This window comes from Ranitomeya variabilis, chromosome 4 (genome assembly GCF_051348905.1).
Source record: "Ranitomeya variabilis isolate aRanVar5 chromosome 4, aRanVar5.hap1, whole genome shotgun sequence".
NCBI lineage: Eukaryota > Metazoa > Chordata > Amphibia > Anura > Dendrobatidae > Ranitomeya > Ranitomeya variabilis.
The window spans coordinates 319,946,865-319,967,152 of record NC_135235.1 but is presented as its reverse complement, the minus strand read 5'-3'; the positions used below and the strand labels follow the sequence as shown (position 1 = coordinate 319,967,152).

Here is a 20,288-nt window from a genome sequence, read left to right as displayed (position 1 = left end):
GAATACCCCCCAGTTACGTTACTCAACCCCAAGCCGGCGTGGTTCAACCCGGCGCGGTACCAAAAAATAAATTTGTTTTCTTTTTCCTCAATAAAAAAAAAGTTTATTTGAAAAAATTATGTTTGGTTTATTGTGTCTATCACCTCTCTCAATACACACCAATAAACTTCATCACACACTTATTCTTTTGGCCTACACATATCTCCAGTAGTATAAAATACAAGACAACATCTATATGTGTTTCTTTAGTATACAGATATGAGTTGGCCAAAAAAATAGTATTTATTTCCATACTCTTTTATTTTTGTACCTAGTGTAGTGTCAATGTACAAAGAGAAAATGGTGGAAATCAAGTTCAGAAATTAACTGAAACGGTCATATGTCAAAATATATACCTGACCGATTAAGTTGATTACTGCCTTGTATATTCACCATATTCTATATAGCTCATTATGTGACAATGGTTGTCAAACAGATGGGACAAGTGTTCTCACACTCTACATATCTATGCTCACCAGGCCAGGTGTAAGAAATTGTGAATTCATGATCATGTATATGTTTATCATGAATTTATTATTGCTTACACTTGACTTGATGGATATAGAGACCGTGACAGTCTTGACGCAATGACGTCAACAATATTAGAATTAATAAATAAAAATAATTAAAAATTTTGTACCATTATTATAAGTATGGGGCCCGTGGTTTATATCATTCTTTGAAAACCAAAATAGGGAGTGCAACATAGGTAAATTACGATGAAAAATTTAAAATTTATTACCTCAACAACTATCACCCACTCCTGGTTTTGGATTACAAAATATGATATACATATCTACTGCCCATCTTTGGTCAACCTTTGTTTAGACAGGAAAAAGATATTAGACATGGTGAACACAAAAAAGTTTATTAATTAGAAAAATGTTTATCAGTGTTTAATAATTGGTAAACATAAACATACAACAGGACATTTAAACAACATTGTCCTGCCATGACACACGTCCAATATCGGACACAAAATAGGCCGCAAATTGGTCCCGCATAAGACCAACGGCTGCAGTTGACCGCATCGGGTGATGCTGAAAATCAGGCAATGGGTGTGCAACAGGTTCATCAAGTTCAATGTGGGGTCGCTCCTTAGCCATTATATAATTGTGTAGCACCACACAGGCTTTGACCACCTCGTCCACTGTTTCCACTTTTAGATTGATGGCTGTTGCAAGAATGCGCCATTTAGCAACAAGAATGCCAAAGCTGCACTCTACGGTTCTTCTGGCCCTGGTCAGTCTGTAGTTGAATATTCTTCTAGTGTGGTCCAAGTCCCTACTAGAATAGGGCTTCAGGAGATTTTCACACATTTGGAAGGCCTCATCCCCAACCATAACAAATGGCAGCGGTGGGCCTTGAGTGTTGGGGAGAGGCTGTGGAGGGGGAAAATTAAAATTGTTGCCATACAACCGACGGCCCATATCCGAGCTCTTGAAGGTTTGGGAATCATTGCCACGGCCAAAAGCTCCAATATCCACGGCGATGAAGCGACACTCCGCATCCGCTATTGCCATAAGCACTACCGAAAAATATTTTTTATAATTATAAAACTCAGATCCGGTTCTGGCCGGTTTGACAATGCGGATGTGCTTTCCATCCACCGCCCCTAAACAGTTTGGGAAATCACACACGTTCAAAAATGTAGTTGAAATTTCCCGCCACATGTCCACGGTGGGTACGGGTATAAACTCCTCACGGAGTGCATTCCATAACGCACGACAGGTGTCCACAACAATTCCGGAGAGGGTTGAGATTCCAAGGCGATATTGGAAGTGCAGGGAAGATAAACTCTCTCCTGTGGCAAGAAATCTAGAAGAAAAAGAAACAAAAACAAAAAAAATTAAAAATCGGTTCTAATGGTGTGTTTTAAAAAAAAATAAATAATAAAAAAAAAAAAACATAGAAAACATGTCATAACAACAAAGTTGACGGTCATTGGTTTAGTTTAGGAACGTACCGTAATGTCACTAACAGACGTTCCTCAGGTGGAATCGCTCTACGGAGCCGTGTGTCCTGTCGCCTTATGGATCCTTCAACACGAGCCAGTAAATCCCGGAAAGAATCTTGAGACATTCTGGTATAATCCTGGAATTTCTCCGGGTTGGCATTCAGCTCCGCATAGAGCGTGTGATATGCTCCACGGCTCTCACGCACTTCAATGATGGGGTGCCTCCAAAAACGCCGACGCTGTCTCCTTCTCCATCTTTGGCGGTTTCGGTCTTGCTCCCAAGCAAAAACACAGGCAATGAAAATCTTGAAGCTGAACTCCAGTTTGAAATAAAAGTTATCCATAGAAAGATCCATCGTGACACCGGAAACAGTAGCAAGCTCTGAAAATTTCTGTTCCCCTAGGGTCAATATATTGAGAGACAATCATATACGCCCTCTCTATTCCCATTGGTTGTGTCTGGGGTTTTTTTTATTTATTTATTTTTTTTTTGGAAAAATGTTAAAAAAACGCAAACGCATGCAAAAACGCATGTAAACGCGTGTAAACGCTGCGTTTTTTGGACACACGCGTTTAACGCATGCGTCAAAAAAACGCAGCGTTTACATGCGTTTACATGCGTTTTTGCACCATGCGTTTTTTTAAAAAAACGCATGCGTTCAAAAACGCAAGTGTGAAACCAGCCTAAGTCCTGCTTTTCCCCTTCTGAGCATGCCCAAAGGAAGATCTCTCAGTGGAGGTCTGGGGTCACATGCTCAGGTACTGCAGTAGCTCCTATTGGTCCTCTAGGAAGGTCCTGAAGTTGCTCAGTTACTGTAGCAGTTCTCATTGGTCCTCTAGGAAGGTCCTGAACTTGCTGCAGCTATAAAAGGTTTGCATGGCCGCATGGCCATGCGCTAGTATACACTTGCTTACGTGTGTGTGTTGTGAGTGAAAGTCGCTCTTTAACTTAGTGACGGAGCCAAAATTTTTAAATCTGAACAGTGTCACTTTATGTGGTAATAACTCTTCAGCAAATCCCAGCGATTTTGAGAATGTTTTTTCGTGACACATTATACTTTATGATAATGGTAAATTTAGGTCAATATGTTTTGTGTTTATTTATAAAAAATATCAAAAATTTGAGAAAAATGTTAAAAAAGTAGCATTTTTCAAAATTTGAATGATTATCCCTTTAATCCAGATAGTCATACCACAGCAAACCATTAACAAATAACATTTCCCTCATGCCTGCTTTACATCAGCACCATTTGTAAAATGTTATTTTATTTTGGTAGCATTTTAGGAGGTTTAAAAATGTAGCAGCAATTTTTCATTTTTTCAAGGAAATTTACAAAATGTATTTTTTTAGGGACTTATCCGTGTTTGAAGTGACTTTAGGGGTCTCATCTGTTGGGAAACCCCCAAACGTGATACCATTTTAAAAACAGCACCCCCTGACATATCGAAAACTGCTGTCAGATAGTTTATTAACCCTTCAGGTGCTTTACAGGAATTAATGCAGAGTGGCATGACAGAAATGAAAATGTGCATTTTTACCACCTAAATGCCTCTGACTTCTGAACAGATTACTACAGCAGTCAGACTGTAAGGCTGCTAATTGGTCGTGAATTGCCATGGCAAACATCAGGACCACAAAATCATGATCGGAGGGCACCAATTGGGATAAAGAGGAAGCCCCCACACTCTGTTAACCATATATAATGATGTAGTCACTATTTACACCAGCATCTAAGGGGTTAAACAGATTTGGAGGGTGCAAACACTGATGTGGCTGATACAGCAAGCTGTCAGCTATAGTGTACAAGCGACAGCTGCTGGATTGTCACCTGTATGGGGAGGCTATTCTCTTATATCTCAGGTCAGTTAAAAGACGTATTGGGGGTCATTAAGGGGTTAATCATCCCCTCCCTTGTGTTTGAATGTTCGCGTAAGGAGGATGATTGTAATCTAGCACCCGACTTTACCAACATTAGTACACAAACAGCGTCTATTGCTGTGACCGCCAGAGCGGCTCCGTGCGCTATCACTGCGCTTTCCAAACCCAAGTCTGGGTGGTTAGTGGCGTCCGTCAGTGCTGCACCGCATGCACTCTCGTGCTACTTTATTATTGTTTCTGTTACGTGCGGTACTGCGGCCCTGTGACGCAACAGGGTTCGTTTCTTTCACACAGGGTGAAGCTAACTCGTGTGTATCCTCATTGTACCGCCATATAGTCCGTCATTGCTTAGCAGCAGGTTCCATCTCTGCACGGTGGACCCCGGGCTGCAAACGCACCTTATTCCTTTTCTCTAATTATTTAGTGTGTTCCGCTAGCCCTAACAAGATGTATGAGGGTAATTTGGGGGGGACTTCTAATCGATGAGTGCACTAAGGAACTTTCGTGTGGGTATTATTTCTTTGTACAAGCCGCAATGATTGTCCCTTTCCCTGTTTTTTGAAAAATTGAGAGGTATGCCCTTCTGTGACAGCACCTGTGTGCAGTGACCCTTCCTGCTCTGTTGAATATACGATATATATATTTTTGGGGTGGTGTCTAATTTGCACTTTTTGCATGGGGGCCCTTAATTTCTATGTATGTATGTATGTATATGTATGTATATATAATTAGTAAAGTTGGCCTGGTTTTTAGCATTGCCCGAGCTGAGCTTCTTGGACTTTCTGCTCTTTCCACCACCTGTATACACATAAAACTATCGATGAGGAAAGCCCCCAACTCCCTTTTAGGTGATTCTCTCTACTTGTTTGTAGGGGGAAGCAATTAAAATGGAGAAAAGAGCTTTCAATATTAGCTATGAAGTGTGTAGAGTGTATGTTGGGGCGGACAGAGCAGGAAGTCAGTGAGATGAAATTTCAGGCAATAATTGCAGAGGAGGAAATGACGTCAGAGAAGCTTTATTGTTGATGGCGCTTTATTTTTCCCATGCCAGAGACTGAGACACTACTTTGCTGACTTTTCCTGTACCAAAAGTTTCTCTTTTTTTCTGAGTTTGTAAACCATTACCTGTTCAATAACAGGAGTTTCCATTTCAGGTCTCCTAAATCTTGAAAAACTCCTTCGTCAATTTCTGATATCCAAGGACTGTCTATCAGTCAGGATGCTTGATGACACTTGGGATCCAACGCCCCTTTTAAAGGAAATCCGTGATGACAAGACTGGCACTATCATCATTCATGCTAATGCGTCAATGTCCCACACCATTCTGATGAAGGTACTTTTTAGCGAATTCATCCATCTATTAAATTTAATTAATAGCAGGAAACCTGATTCATTTATGCTTCAATCCAATACATTTTTTTTGTTACAAAACTGTTATCTTTAGCTGGGTTCACAGAATCCAAAGAAAACATCTGGATATCTCCATATGAAACTGCATATCTCTATTAAAGCTCCATTCAAAATGTGCATGAGCCTGAAAGCAAATAGGACCAAGGGTAATTCTGACTAATAGGCTTATTAGCTTAATCAGGAGTTATGATACGGAAGAACCTAGTGAAAAATAAAACTGATAAAAACTGGTTCATACGACATAAACCGATAATTATGAGAAAAAAATGCTAAATACTAAAATTCACTCCATGCTCTTAAGGAAGATGCCTCTTAGCTATTGCTGCACGATGGCCGTTGTCCTGAGTATAGACACTGGCGGGATTAGTTTACTAAACACGATCACTATCTAGTAATTTTTCCCATGTATGCAATGAAAACAATTTTAAGTGGATGAACCATTTACTTAATTAATTACATAGAAAAGTAATAATACTATTGAGTCGCAGCCAATGCTACAGCTTATGAGTAATTTACATTCATTAATACCAATCGGCTATTCCACTCATTAATACCACTCGGCTTCATTTTATTACTGTAAAAGCAGAACATTAAAATGCCTTTCATCTGCTTTCTATCTGTTTTCAACAAATGTAATAATTGGTCTGTGGTTAAAAAAAGCCTCGCTAGTTCTAATTAAATGTTTCTATGTTTTTTTTTACTGTTGTGCAGGCTGCGGAGTTAGGAATGGTATCAGCTTATTATACGTACATCTTCACAAACCTGGTGAGATAAGATCTATCCATCTAGTATCTATCAATCTAGTATCTATCTCATATTTATCTACAGGTGCTTCTCACAAAATTAGAATATCATCAAAAAAGTTCATTTATTTCAGTTTTTCAATACAAAAAGTGAAACTCATAAATTATACAGAGTCATTACAAACAGTGATGTATTTCAAGTGTTTATTTCTGTTAATGTTGATGATTATGCTTACAGCCAATGAAAACACAAAAGTCATTATCTCAGTAAATTAGAATACTTTATAACACCAGCTTGAAAAAGGATTTTACAATCCGAAATGTTTGCCTACTGAGATTATGTTCAGTAACGCACTCAATACTTGGTCAGGGCTCCTTTTGCATTAATTACTGCATCAATGCGGCGTGGCATGGAGGCGATCAGCCTGTGGCACTGCTGAGGTGTTATGGAAGCCCAGGTTGCTTTGATATCAGCCTTCAGCTCGTCTGCATTGTTGGATCTGGTGTCTCATCTTCTTCTTGACAATACCACATAGATTCGCTATAGGGTTAAGGTCAGGTGAGTTTGCTGACCAATCAAGCACAGTGATAATATTGTTTTTAAGCCAGGTATTGGTACTTTTGGCAGTGTAGACAGGTGCCAAGTCCTGCTGGAGAATTACATTTTCCTTTCCAAAAAGCTTGTCGGCAGAGGGAAGCATGAAGTGCTCTAAAATTTCCTGGTAGACTGTTGCACTAACTTTGATCTTGATAAAACACAGTGGACCTACACCAGCAGATGACATGGCTCCCCAAACCATCACTGTTTGTGGAAACTTCACACTAGACCTCAATCAGCTTGGATTGTGGCCTCTCCACTCTTCCACCAGACTCTGGGACCTTGAATTCCAAATGAAATGCAAAATTTACTTTCATCTGAAAACAACACCTTGGACCACTGAGCAAGAGTCCAGTTATTTTTCTCCTTGGCCCTGGTAAGACGCTTCTGACGTTGTCTGATAGACATGAGTGACTTGACACAAGGAATGTGACACTTGTAGCCCATGTCCTAGATATGACTGTGTGTGGTGGCTCTTGAAGCAATGACTCCAGCAGCAGTCCACTCCTTGTGAATCTCCCCCAAGTTTTTGAATGGCTTTTTCTTAACAATCCTTTCAAGGCTGTGGTTATCCCAGTTGCTTGTGCACCTTTTTCTACCACACTTTTTTCTTCCACTCAACTTTCTATTAATATGCTTGGATACAGCACTCTGTGAGCAACCAGCTTCTTTAGCAATGACCTTTTGTGGCTTACCCTCCTTGTGGACTGTGTCAATGACTGCCTTCTGGACATCTGTCAAGTCAGCAGTCTTCCCCATGATTGTGGAGCCTACTGAAACAGACTTAGGGTACCGTCTCACAGTGGCACTTTTGTCACTACGATGGCACGATCCGTGACGTTCCAGCGATATCCATACGATATTGCTGTGTCTGACACGCAGCAGCGATCAGGAACCCCGCTGAGAATCGTACGTCGTAGCAGATCGTTTGGAACTTTATTTCGTCGCTGGATCTCCCGCTGTCATCGCTGGATCGGTGTGTGTGACACCGATCCAGCGATGCGTTCACTTGTAACCAGGGTATCGCAGCGTGGCCCTGCGCTTAGTAACCCGATGTTTACCCTGGTTACCCGGGGACTTCGGCACCGTTGGTCGCTGGAGAGCTGTCTGTGTGACAGCTCCCCAGCGACCACACAACGACTTACCAACGATCACGGCCAGGTCATATCGCTGGTCGTGATCATTGGTAAATCGTTTTGTGTAACGGTACCCTTAGGGACCTTTTAAAACGCTTAGGAAGCCTTTACAGGTGTTTTTGTTAATTATTCTAATTTACTGAGATAATGACTTCTGGGCTGATTAAATAGCTCCTTTTCACTACGAACGGAGTGCTGCCTCCAATTTTTCTGGATTTTTATAATTGACATTTGGTATTTGCCTGGGGGGTTCTGCACCCGGACTCTTTCTTTGTGCTGTTCTAAATTTCTTCCTCTTATCTATCTATCTGTCTATCTATCTATCTATTTTTTTAGCCGACACATTGCCACCTGTTTACATAGTCCAATAAGGACACCAATTTTTGCATAGAATTTACAAGTGAGTGCCGTGCACTTTTGCTTTTTATGTGCCATAGGTTGATGGGTCCCAACCTGCGTGCTGGCACCTACAAATGCACGTTTGCTGTTTCATTTTTTGTATTAATATCATATCAATCTATCTATCTCTTTATCTATATATCTATATAACTTGACTTTTTATTTTTTCTGGACTTCTTACCAAACAATCACGGAGAGACAATATTTTTTATGGACACATTGGAAAACCATAACAAATCATTTTGATTATAAGTGATACATGTCTACAGCCCATAATTCTGATATGAAAACATTAGCTGCGTTCACTGTGAACTATAAAATGGTTCATAATTATAGTAACATAGTTTGCATAAGTTTCTTCAGCTTAAAAAAAATCACGGACTCCTAAAAAAAATGTTACGGACCGTATTTTTAGGGACCGTCCTTGGAAGGTTGTCAAGCCCTACTACAATAGTTCATTTTTTTTATTCACTAATACAGTATTCCCAAATGCTTTTCTACGTTAATATTCTAATATAACTATCAGGCAGTGATGTAACTTCGAACTTGTGGGACCCAATGCAAAATCTTTAACAGGATCCCCAACTCTCACAAGTCATTAATAATATTGGTCTTCTCATATGGGCCATAGGGACCTTTTGGGCATCTGTAGGTCCCGAGCTCAGATATGTCTGTAATCCTGCGCCCACTATACTTACTCTCTTGCTAGCCGGGCACATGTTTCTCTCAGCCATTGCACAGCTTACCTCATTCAATACCCTTCCATGTAGAAAAGCACCTGGAGCAAATCTTACTAAGGGTATGTTCACACATTGAGTGTTTGTAGCAGATTTTTCTGCACTAAAATCTCCACCGAAAAGAGCGTTTCAAAGTATAATTTACTAGGCCACAATCATTCAGTTCATGCTGCCTGTGACGTGGGCAACATGAATCCCCTGATAGGTTCTCTTTAATGAACGGCTCAAGTGCAGTGTGAACAGATCCTTACTGTGTAGTGTAACCTATTAGGCGGTTATTGCGCAGTGTGTTTTATTAGACTAGATTGTATGATTTTATTGCATAAAATGTGTGAAATTCTAGAACATTTATTATCAAATACATACTAGTCATTTATTGGTGCTGATGAGCCTTTACATGGTTAACTTCATTTTTATCAGGAATTTTCTCTACAACGATTTGACAGCCCGTTGGATGACCGAGTGAACATCTTGAGTTTTTCTATGTTTAATCAGTCTCACAGCTACTATCAGGAATTTACACAAATACTCCAACACTCTTGGGAAGAGAATTGTGATCACGCCCCCTTCACTGGTCCGGCCGTGAGTACTTGTTTGGGGTCCTTACTTTAGGAATTTTCAAGTATGAGGAATAATATATTAGGTAGGTTTCTAAATGGGGATTCCCAAGATTAGAAAATCATGCCACGTTTCTTAATAGGCCGTGTCTGCTATCACAAATTAGAGTCTGGTCACATTTCATTATTTTTTGGGAGTTATATGTCAGGACTCCAGACTATTGTCTGACCTATTCCTCCAACTTAAAAAGCCCTTTCTATTTTATTTATAGCCTGAGTGTGCTATCAAAATAATAAACAGCACCTATTCACCTGCCGATTCCCACCGTGGGGTCCCACACCGGTCTCCTCTACTCTTCTGTGGGGACAACTGCAGCAATACAGTGATCACAAGTTTGATTAATGTATCAGCGCTGTGGATACTGATTGGCTGCAGCAGCCTCTGCTGAAGAGTAGAGGAGACCAGCGTGGGACTAGATACTGGGACAGAGGAACGTTGGGAATCGGCAGACGAGTACGTGCTGTTTATTATTTTGACAACACATTCAGACCATAGCTAAAATAAAGCAAAGGTGTGGAAACCCTCATTAAAGGGCTTATCCAGTACTTTTTCTACTTGTGCTTAAAAACTAAAACAGGCAAGTACTTGGTAACTACCCAGCACAGAGCAGTCATTGACTGTCAGCGATTCAGCTGCTCAATGTCAACAGATTAGCTCTTCCTATTCCAGGCTCCTCTGTCTGAAGTTAGGCAGGGGGGAATCCGACAGTCAATCAGGATGACTACAGTCACACCCCCTCAACAGAGCATAGCAGAAGAGAAACCACTGCTCTGTCTGTAGTTAGGCAGCGGGAACCCAGCAGTCAATCAGGATGACGTCTACAGTCACACCCCCTCAAAAGAGCATAGCAGAAGAGAAACCACTGCTCTGTCTGTAGTTAGGCAGCGGGAACCCCGCAGTCAATCAGGATGATGTCTACAGTCACACCCCCTCAACAGAGAATAGCAGAAGAGAAACCACTGCTCTGTCTGTAGTTAGGCAGCAGGAATCCGGCAGTCAATCAGCATGATGTCGGCAGTCACACCCCGTCAGCAGAGCAGAGCAGAAGAGAAACCACTGCTCTGTCTGTAGTTAGGCAGCAGGAATCCGGCAGTCAATCAGCATGATGTCGGCAGTCACACCCCGTCAGCAGAGCATAGCAGAAGAGAAACCACTGCTCTGTCTGTAGTTAGGCAGTGGGAACCCGGCAGTCAATCAGGATGACATCTACAGTCACACCCCCTCAACAGAGCAGAGCAGAAGAGAAACCCCTGCTCTGTCTGTAGTTAGGCAGCAGGAATCCAGCAGTCAATCAGCATGATGTCGGCAGTCACACCCCGTCAGCAGAGCAGAAGAGAAACCACTGCTCTGTCTATAGTTAGCGGGAACCCGGCAGTCAATCAGAATGACGTCTACAGTCACACCCCCTCAACAGAGCAGAGCAGAAAAGAAACCACTGCTCTGTCTGTAGTTATGCAGCGGGAATCCGGCAGTCAATCAGCATGATGTCGGCAGTCACACCCCATCAGCAGAGCAGAGCGGAAGAGAAACCACTGCTCTGTCAACGTGAACTCACTGGAAGCTGCTGAATTGCCGGCAGGAGTGGTCTGTGATAGATTGGCGTCGGACACAACAGGCAGGTAGATAGCAACCACTTGCCTGTTAGTTTTTAGGTCTATAGCAGAAAAAATATTCTTGGATAAACCCTTTTTAAGTCTACGATGAATGTTACTGTATAGGCAAAAAAACAAAATAGACCAGCAACTCTATTTAAGTGAATGGTTCAATGCTGCAATATCAGATACATAATTGTAAGTATGGAAGTGAAAGCAGACTTTTTTTATATATTATATGACCAATTTAATATTTAAATTATCCTCTAATCATGTTTTATTTGCATCTTGCATTGCCGACTGTACATTCCTCATAATTATAGGCAGATAAGTGTAAAGATAACTAGATCTGCATAGGTAGATGATATACAGAGAGGACGCCAGACACAAAGATTGTTACATAGATATCGAAATTAATATAACTTTCCCATTGTCGTTTTAGCTGTCTGCTGCATTACTATTCGATGCTGTGTACAGCATTGTGAGTGCTGTGCAGGAACTAAACCGAAGTCAAGAAATTGGTGTTAAACCCCTTTCATGTGGCTCTGCACAAATATGGCAACATGGTACCAGCCTTATGAACTACTTGAGAATGGTGAGGAAGGGTGAGGGATTCTCATTTTTCAAATGGCTTTTATTATATAGTAATATAAGAAAAAAAATCTTGAATGTCCTGTATTCATATCACACCTATTTGGTCCTTACAATTTTCCATCCTATACTGCTGATAGAAGAGTACGATAAATGCCAACATTTTGGCATACTGTATGCTAGGTAAATAGGGCTTGTGCCGATAAATTCGGCATACGCAACTGAAGCGAGATATTAGCGACTGTAAATGTACGCCAACTTTTAGAAGAAACATGCTGAGTCCAGGACGAAAAGTTTCAAAATTCGGGTTTTAATAAATACGTTTTCCAAAAACTTTTGAGACTCTTGACTTTTTTCAAGAGAGCCTTACAGCTAGGTTATCAGTTTTATGGATGAAAATTATTTTTAAATGTGCTCAGATTGATATAAAGCAATAAAAGTAGTAATACTACAGCCCCATCCCACATTACTCTGCTTACCAGGTCTCTCTACTTCTCAGTACAAACTTGTCTCACCAGGAATGCCCAGCAATCTGATCACTGGTTGCAGTTATCAGTACTCTCCATTGAAGTAGAGACATGTGGGCATTGGTGTGTTCAGGAACAGGAGCTGTGAAGTTGAATATTACTTCTTTTATGTTTTTACCTCTTTTAAAAATAATTATATTCCCCTGACAACCTGACTTTTAATTGTGTTTGATTCTAATTCGTATTTGATTATTTCTATATTAAGTGTTCTTCATGTCCCAAGCATGGGTTGGCTAGTGCACAAAACCACCATCAGTCCCTGAAATTCATAACATGATGACTTCTGACTGATAGAGTGTTACTAATCTAATTATAATTCTACAATTTTTAGCAAATAGTCCTCATTTTTCCCCCACCATTATCCCTACTACACCTGTGCGGTTCTCAATCCTGGGCCTGCTGACCACCCTACTGAGTACCGTGGTAGGGCCTATCCTTGGACACTCCTACCTTCTCTTATAACCGTACCACATAAGGACTCAGCTGAAATAGGCAAAAACAAAGTAGTACAACTGTGAGCATTTGGAAACAGGTGTATTGCCCTTGGCTTTCTGTTATTGTCTTTCTCTTGCACAGGTAGAGTTGGAAGGTCTTACTGGACATGTGGAATTCAATAGCAAAGGTCAAAGATCAAATTATGATCTCAACATTCTGCAATACACCAAGATAGGGTTTCAGGAGGTAAGGCGTAAAGTTTTCTTCTTTTTATCTTATCGTTAATGCCCATTTCTTTCCAGACACTGAAATAATGTGACTGCCTTATATGTTGAGTTATATAGGTGAAGCCTCACACCATGAGTGCTCAAGCATATGGTGAAGCTGTAGATACGTTCAGGAGACAGATATTTCACACTTATGGCCAGCTTAAGGTTATGGACAGACTGAATTTTTTGTGGGTGTTTTTTAGTGCAGATCCACTACGAAGAATACCTCAAAACTAATTAATAGATTCTTACTATTTATTTCAATATTAATTCTCCTTAAGAGTTTAAGCATTTTTTCCCCACTTCAGATTTTGAAAAATACTTAATGAAAAAAAAGTGCATTTCACTTCTTTGAAGAATATCGTGAAATAAACTTCTCCAAATTAGGCACTGTCTAATTAAAAGGCAACAAAAAACACTCCAGAGAAAAAAACTCTTCCAAAACATTTCAAAAACTCTTCAGGAAATGCTCTAGTAAAAGAAACACTCCTCCAAAGAAGGCACATTTCTTGAAGTTGGTTCCTCCTGGAAAATAAAGGGCCCCCCAAAAAACCCTCTGTCTAAACATATCCTAATGCTATGTGTGCACAGAATTTTTGAAGTAGTATATGGAGCAGAAACAGCAGAAAGGTAAAGGAAATGCTCAAAATACTCCTCCAAGTGTCAAAATGCCTCAAAAACTTTGAGTTTTCAATTAGTGGCTATGTGCACACAGAGTCTTTTTGCTGTGTTTTCAGAGCAGAAACTCCACGTTTTTGAGGAGTTAGGAGGAGTACTTGGAAAGTTTCCGATCATTTTCTGCTCAAAATAATCCTCAAAAAACTCTGTGACCATAGACAGTTTCTGCTCCGAAAACTCTGCAAAAAGCCTCACTGTGCGCATAGCGTAAGGCTGTGGCCATGTTAATTTTCTCTTTTGCTGAGTTTTCAGAGCAGAAACTATCCAAACACCACAAGGAGTTAAAAAACCAAGAGTTTTGGTTGGAGAGTTGGATATGTGCACACGGTGCCTTTTAGATGCTAGTCCAACTGCAGGCAAAGATTCTTCAGGAAAATGCTGGTGGTCATTTGCCTGAAGTGGCATCGCTGATGGTTTTGCTGTCATTCTTGCACCAATGTTTTTTACTCTACATGGTGAAGAATAGAGAGCCTGAAACAACCCGAGGAATGGGCATGTCAACTCTTTTAACCTCTTCAGGGTTTCTGAACCATGAAACAGTTAACAGAAGTGACACAAGACAGAAATGTGCACAGCAATGTCATTTTTACATTGCTGTGCACTTTGTTAATTTTCTGAGAGGCTAGGCAGAATCTGTGCACACATGCTTGGACAGTTTCTGCTCCAAAAACTCAGCAAAAAATGTCAAGTGTTAACATTCCATGAATCTCCGTATGTAAGTGGTCTCCTTAAGGAAAGACCCTACTTCCCTGAAGCTATATAAGAGGACAAGCCATATATTGTACAGGTAAACTATGCTGCTGATACTGGGTGGCCCAACCCTGGGTGGTACCAGCACCTTTGCTGTTGGGTGATAACAGCGCCATGTGCAACGGCATTCTCCATAAGAACTGTATTATTACTGAGACCTGGGGGATTAGAAACTAGTAAAGGTTATGCACAGAAAGCAAACACCTGACCCTTCTTTCATGGATAGTAAATTATAACTCCCTATTGCCTGGGCTACTCTGTGACTTTTTGTTACCCAACTGATTGATATTGACTATAAAGTGTCCTCTACAGTCCACGTAATTACATACACTTCAATGTGTTACTTTGGACTGCAGCTAAAAAGTTAAAAGGGGGTATCTGGGACTTTAAAAAAAAAAAAAAAATGCCTAAGCACTAACTGGCAGATAGTTACCACCTACCTGCCTGTTCTGCCTGGCGCCTTTCTCCTCCAGCACAGAGTGGTCACAGACTTCCACTGACATTGCTTGAACAGGGAGGCAGTTTCTTTTCCTGTTGAGAGGGCAGGACTGCTGGTGTCATGCTGATTGATAGCCGGCTCTCGGCTGCCTAATTGGGGAAGCTGGCTTTAAATCAGCATGACACCAGTAGTTCCACCCTATCAACAGGAAGAGAAACCACTGCTTTTTTGACAGGGAGCAACTAAATCTCTGACATGAGTGGTCAATGACTGGCAGCGGGCACAACAGGCAGCAGGTAGTTGCCTCTGTTAACAACTACACGCTTTTCTTTTAAAGACCTGGCTATCCCCTTTAAATCAACCAGTAGCGCTACAAGAAGTCACAGTGTAGCCCAGGCATCAAGTGTGATGACCTATATTGATCTTTGTTACGGAGTCTACTTTCCTCTGTCTGCCATTGCTATGGGAGGTGGAAAATATATCTTCTGGCTTATAAAAAAGCTGCAGAAGAGATAAAGCTAGAGGCACTTGGACATCTGAAGGGATACAGCAGTGGAGTCCTGCAGAATCGCAATCTTTCTCCTAGCAGGACGCATTTGATTTATGAAACTGAAAATGCATGTAAGCACCGCCGCTTCAAAGACGACATTAATGGAAAAATGGCTTCTCTGTTACCAAAGTCAATATTTCGGGCAGATATTTTGTGACATATTTTGAAATGTATCAAAATAATTAACTTCAATGCAAATAGATCAGTTCTTGTGGCTTTGAGCAGAGAGCCGCTCGCAGTGCAGTCAGTGTGACAATCTCATCGGCACAGTGGTGTGTACAGGACTCGGATGTGGATTTATCCCAGTCCTCCTACACAACTTGCTAGCCAATCGCCGTAGCATTTGTGAACATGAGAAGTAATTGTGGTCACCATTTACCATCCATAGTTCTTTGTTTGGAATCCTTAAAATATACTTACATGGATCTTCTGTTTTCTGACTAGATTGGACAGTGGCACGTCACTAACGGCATCTCCATGGACAAAAGATATTTCTTCCAAAATGTCTCCGACAGTCTGGCTAATAAAACGCTTATAATTACTACAATTCTAGTAAGTTTCCATTGGTTATAAAACATTCTGGCAATGCCTTTATCTCTATCAAAAGTATTATTGTCCATTTTCATTTATTTTCTCACCAGTGCAACAAATAGTACAATGAACTAATTTGCCACAAAATGCCAAAAATGTATGTCGGGGGATTGCGGTCAGATGTTGCACAGTGATGGACATTTTCATCATGCTTCCGCACTGCTGTACTCCCGCCACAACTACCAGAACACAATTTGCTTCTCATTTATATATTTATTTTTAGGTAGTTTTTAAAAGCAATGTACGTGTGTAAATGGTATAAGGCAATTTCCTGTACAGACTGGCACAAGTCTCATTGAGAGCAGCCGGTGGTACTAGACCTGCTTGGTAGTGACCATGATTCTACTCTGCCGATTATCAGTATTAATGAATAATCTGTGCAGGAGACTTCATTCTCGCACTTGAAGAATGTGAAACAAGTTTTGAAAATCTCAGTGTGCAACTTGAAGAGAGTAGATTTGTAATATTACGTTTCTGTGGCTTCATGTGACTAAGCCGTTACAATCCCTAAGCCTGACTAAGCCAAACACTTCCTTTCTCTCCTCCCAGAGCCATTCTTTCGCCTGAACAAAAGTATAAAGAGTAAAAAACACGCTCCTCTAAAAATCTACAGTCGAAACCAGGAGAGCTCAAGTGCTGGTTCCATGTCTTTTTAGTGGTACTGAGATCATGAGAGATGGAGGTGTCGCCCGCCGTCGGTAGTTCCCGTGTTTTGGCTGTTGCCCATGCTTCTGCAAGTGCTGCCTAACAAGCCAAACACTTGCAGTAATTAACTATCCAGAAGTCTGAGAAACAAAAACGAACATTTGAAAACTGCAGTATCCACCACCTGACAAGTGCTCATTATCTATCTGAAGCACTTACAACTATTTATCAAAACTGGAGAAACTGTTGGTGGATTTACACTAAAACGAGCAGATTAAAGCCTCATGAGCAAGTCAGCGGCCAATGTGCCAAGTCTGATAATAGTGCTATACAGGACCCATTGGATGATGGATGTGTTCAGAAATTCTTCTCTAGAATCAATGCTTCCCTATCCTTCATACATACGACCTGGCACTATATTTTTTATGATAAAGTCAATAAAGGCTCCATGCACATGTATAGAAGACCTATTATCACTCCATAGAACAAAGTCACAATATTAGCTCTACAATTACTTTGTCACCTTGCTACAAATCTGGTCACCCTACTCACTTGGTTTCCTTGATGCACTCTTGGACTCAGATAAAGGAGACCCCTGTGCATGAACAGTATATGGTCCCCTAGCAACCCAATAGTCCGTCATAATGTACAATTCCACCTGCATTGGAGGGGAACCTGGGCTCCATTACCTCTTGGGCCCTTGTGCAGCTGCATAGGATGCACCAATGATATGCCCACCTCTGTGCTAATGTACAGAACAAAGTTGAGACGACTTCAGTTCTTTAACATGTCTAAAGCATGAGAATTGGACTAGGACAATTGTTTGACTCTGAGGCTTGGGTGAAGGCATTGACCTCAGGAACTCCTCTAATCAGTTCAGGTTACAGGAGAAAAATTATAAATTACTATCTTGGTGGTGCAGAACGCCAGCATGTTGATGTGAAATATATCCCCAGAACACAAGGATCTGCTGGAGATGGTGCTCACTTATATAAAATTCATGTAGAATTGTTGCCGCTCTCTTGAAAGTGCTGAAGGAACTTCCCACTCAGGTAACAAGTCACCAATTAACAGACACACACTAGCTATGGCCCTCCTTTCCATGTTCACCCAAGGCTTCTAGATTAGTTATTCCTTGGCATTTGAAAGGCTCAGCTCAGTTATCTTGCTTCTTAAGAAATGGATCTGAGAATTTAAGAAATCCACGGCCTTCCAACTTGGCTTATCTCCACAAGGAAGGATGTTCTCCACCTTGACACATCTTCTCCTTATACTTATTTTTCTTATTCCCTTATATCTCCCGGATTTTTCAGCACTAGGTCTTGTAGTTCATGAGCTATTATTTATTCATGGTTTTCTTGTTTATACATTTGTTGAATATTTTATGGATATGTCTTCCCCAAATTACCTCATTATATACTGTACACTGGTATTGTGGGTTTTTTTTTATGACAGAACCATAAAATATTACACACTCCCGAATCGCTACTGTTTGAATACAAACTCTAATACCGTATTTTAGATACTTAAATTAACCTCTTAAGGACCAAGCAAGAAAGAGCCTAAATAGTGGTCCATCTTTTTTCCTTCGTTTTTCCCTTTGCTTTTCACCAGCTATAACATTTTTACTTTTTTCTATTTTTTTGATACACGTTCGTAATTAAATGTATTGTATATGAAAAATGTTGTTTTTCTTATTCTTTTACAGTAGGGACATTTTAAATGAATTTTTTTTTACATACTGTATATACAGTGCGTGAAATGGGTGTTGAACACGTCACCAATTCTATAAGTAAATATACTTCTAAAATTGCTATTGACGTGAAATTCTCACAAGATGTCAGTAACAACCCATCCAATCCACACAGGCATAAAAATCAAACCATAGATGTCCATAAATTAAGTTATGTGTAACAATAGGAAATGGCACAGGGAAAAGTATTGAACACACTAACTGAAATATATGTAATACTTCGTATAGAAGCCATTGTTGGTGATGAAGCTTCAATACGCCTCCTGTATGGAGTAACTAGTCTCATGCTTTGCTCAAGTCTGATTTTGACTCATCCTTCCACAAAACACTCTACAAATCTTAAAGGCTCCATGGGCTCCTTTTATGAACTCTGAGCTTTAGTTTCTTCCATAACTTTTCTATTGGATTCAGGTCCGGTGGTTGGCTGGACCATTCTAGAAGCTTTATTTTCTTTCTCTGAAACCAGTTGAGTTTTTTTGGCTGTGTGTTTGGGATCATTGTCTTGTAGAAATGTCCACACTCGTTTCATCTTCATTCTTCATCATCATGGTAGAGGGCAGCAAATTTTTATCAAGAATAGCTCAATGCATTTGTCTATTCATCCTTCCTTCAATGATATGAAGTTTGCCAGTGCCACATGCTGGAAAACAGCCCCACACCATGATGTTCCCACCTCCAAAAACACCATGATGTTGGTATGGTGTTTTTGGGGTAATATGGAGTGTCTTTTGGCAACCAAACAGGGTGTGTATTATGGCTTTCAAAGAGTTCTCTTTTGCTCTCATCAGACCAGGCTATATTCTCCCAGTATTTCACAGGCTTGTCTTAAAATTGTTGAGCAAACTGTAAACGCGCTTGAACATGCTTTTTAAACACAAACCAATGGGGTCTTGCATAGTGAACATGCATACAGGCCGTGGAGGTTGATTGTATTACTTATAGATTTCTTTGAAACCATTGTACCTGCTGATTCTAGATCCTCTCTGTAGCTCTCCAAAGGTGGTCCCTGGCTCTTGGACAAGTCTTCTCATAATTCTTTTCACTCCTCTGTCTGAAATCTTGTGGGGAACACCGGATCGTGGCCTGTTTATGGTGAAATTATGTTCTTTCCTTTTCTGGATTATGGCCCCAAGATTGCTCACTGGAACCTTCAGTAGTTTAGTAATGCTTCTGTAACCAGTGCAATCAGTATGTTTGGCAACAATAAAGTTGCGAAGGTCTTGAGACAGCTCAGCCCATCACGAGATGTTTCTTGTTTGACACCTTGGTGATGAGACACCTTTTTACAGGCAATCAGTTGAACCAGCTGATATTTTTTTACTAAATGGTAGGATTGCTTACTAATTGGTAGGATTGCTTTGTAATTACTGATAGATTTCAGCTGGAATCATCACTTTCCATGGCTTTTTGCACCTTTCTTTCTTCAAGTGTTAAATACTTTTTCACTGTGTAATTTCCCATTTTTCCACATAAAATAATTTAGAGATATCTTTGGTGTGATTTCTTTGCCTGTGTGGATTGGAAGGGTTGTTACTGACATCTGGTGAGAATTCCATGTCAATGGTACCTTAAGAAATATATTTACTTAGAAAATTGGTGAATTTTTCGATACTTATTTCACCAGCTGTATTATTATTGCATAATTTGTTTCACAACAGCTTATTGAAGACCTCTGAGAAACATTTTTTTCTATTACTGATATTTTATTTCCACTGTAACTGGGCATACATGTTCCAGTTACATGAGAAAAGTCCACGACAGTGACATAAGTTAGTGGTAGAGCTGATCTGGGTCTGCTGTGATCCAGCTGCTTTGCTATGCCAGGCAGAGACCTGGCAATTATTGTGATTGACAGGTACTACAGAAGAGCAATAATGTGATCAACAGGTACTACAGAAGAATTGGCAGTGCCAATGTTTCTATACAATACATAGCACTGGCTCAGTGCTGTT

At 40.5% G+C, this 20,288-nt stretch overlaps 1 protein-coding gene across 6 annotated transcripts in view; it reads left to right on the top strand.

The window, feature by feature from the left end:
• GRIK4 (glutamate ionotropic receptor kainate type subunit 4) overlaps positions 1-20,288 on the top strand; it is an 888,411-nt gene that overhangs the window by 761,735 nt on the left and 106,388 nt on the right. For 4 of the 6 annotated variants that reach the window (XM_077250470.1, XM_077250472.1, XM_077250469.1 and 1 more), the window contains 6 exons: positions 5,030-5,208; positions 5,997-6,050; positions 9,319-9,480; positions 11,551-11,713; positions 12,807-12,907; positions 15,792-15,899. In XM_077250470.1, the coding sequence (XP_077106585.1) occupies positions 5,030-5,208; positions 5,997-6,050; positions 9,319-9,480; positions 11,551-11,713; positions 12,807-12,907; positions 15,792-15,899 (767 nt within the window). Of the gene's footprint in view, positions 1-5,029; positions 5,209-5,996; positions 6,051-9,318; positions 9,481-11,550; positions 11,714-12,802; positions 12,908-15,791; positions 15,904-20,288 lie in introns of those variants that run through there. The other 2 variants (XM_077250471.1, XM_077250474.1) reach the window with 2 other exon arrangements.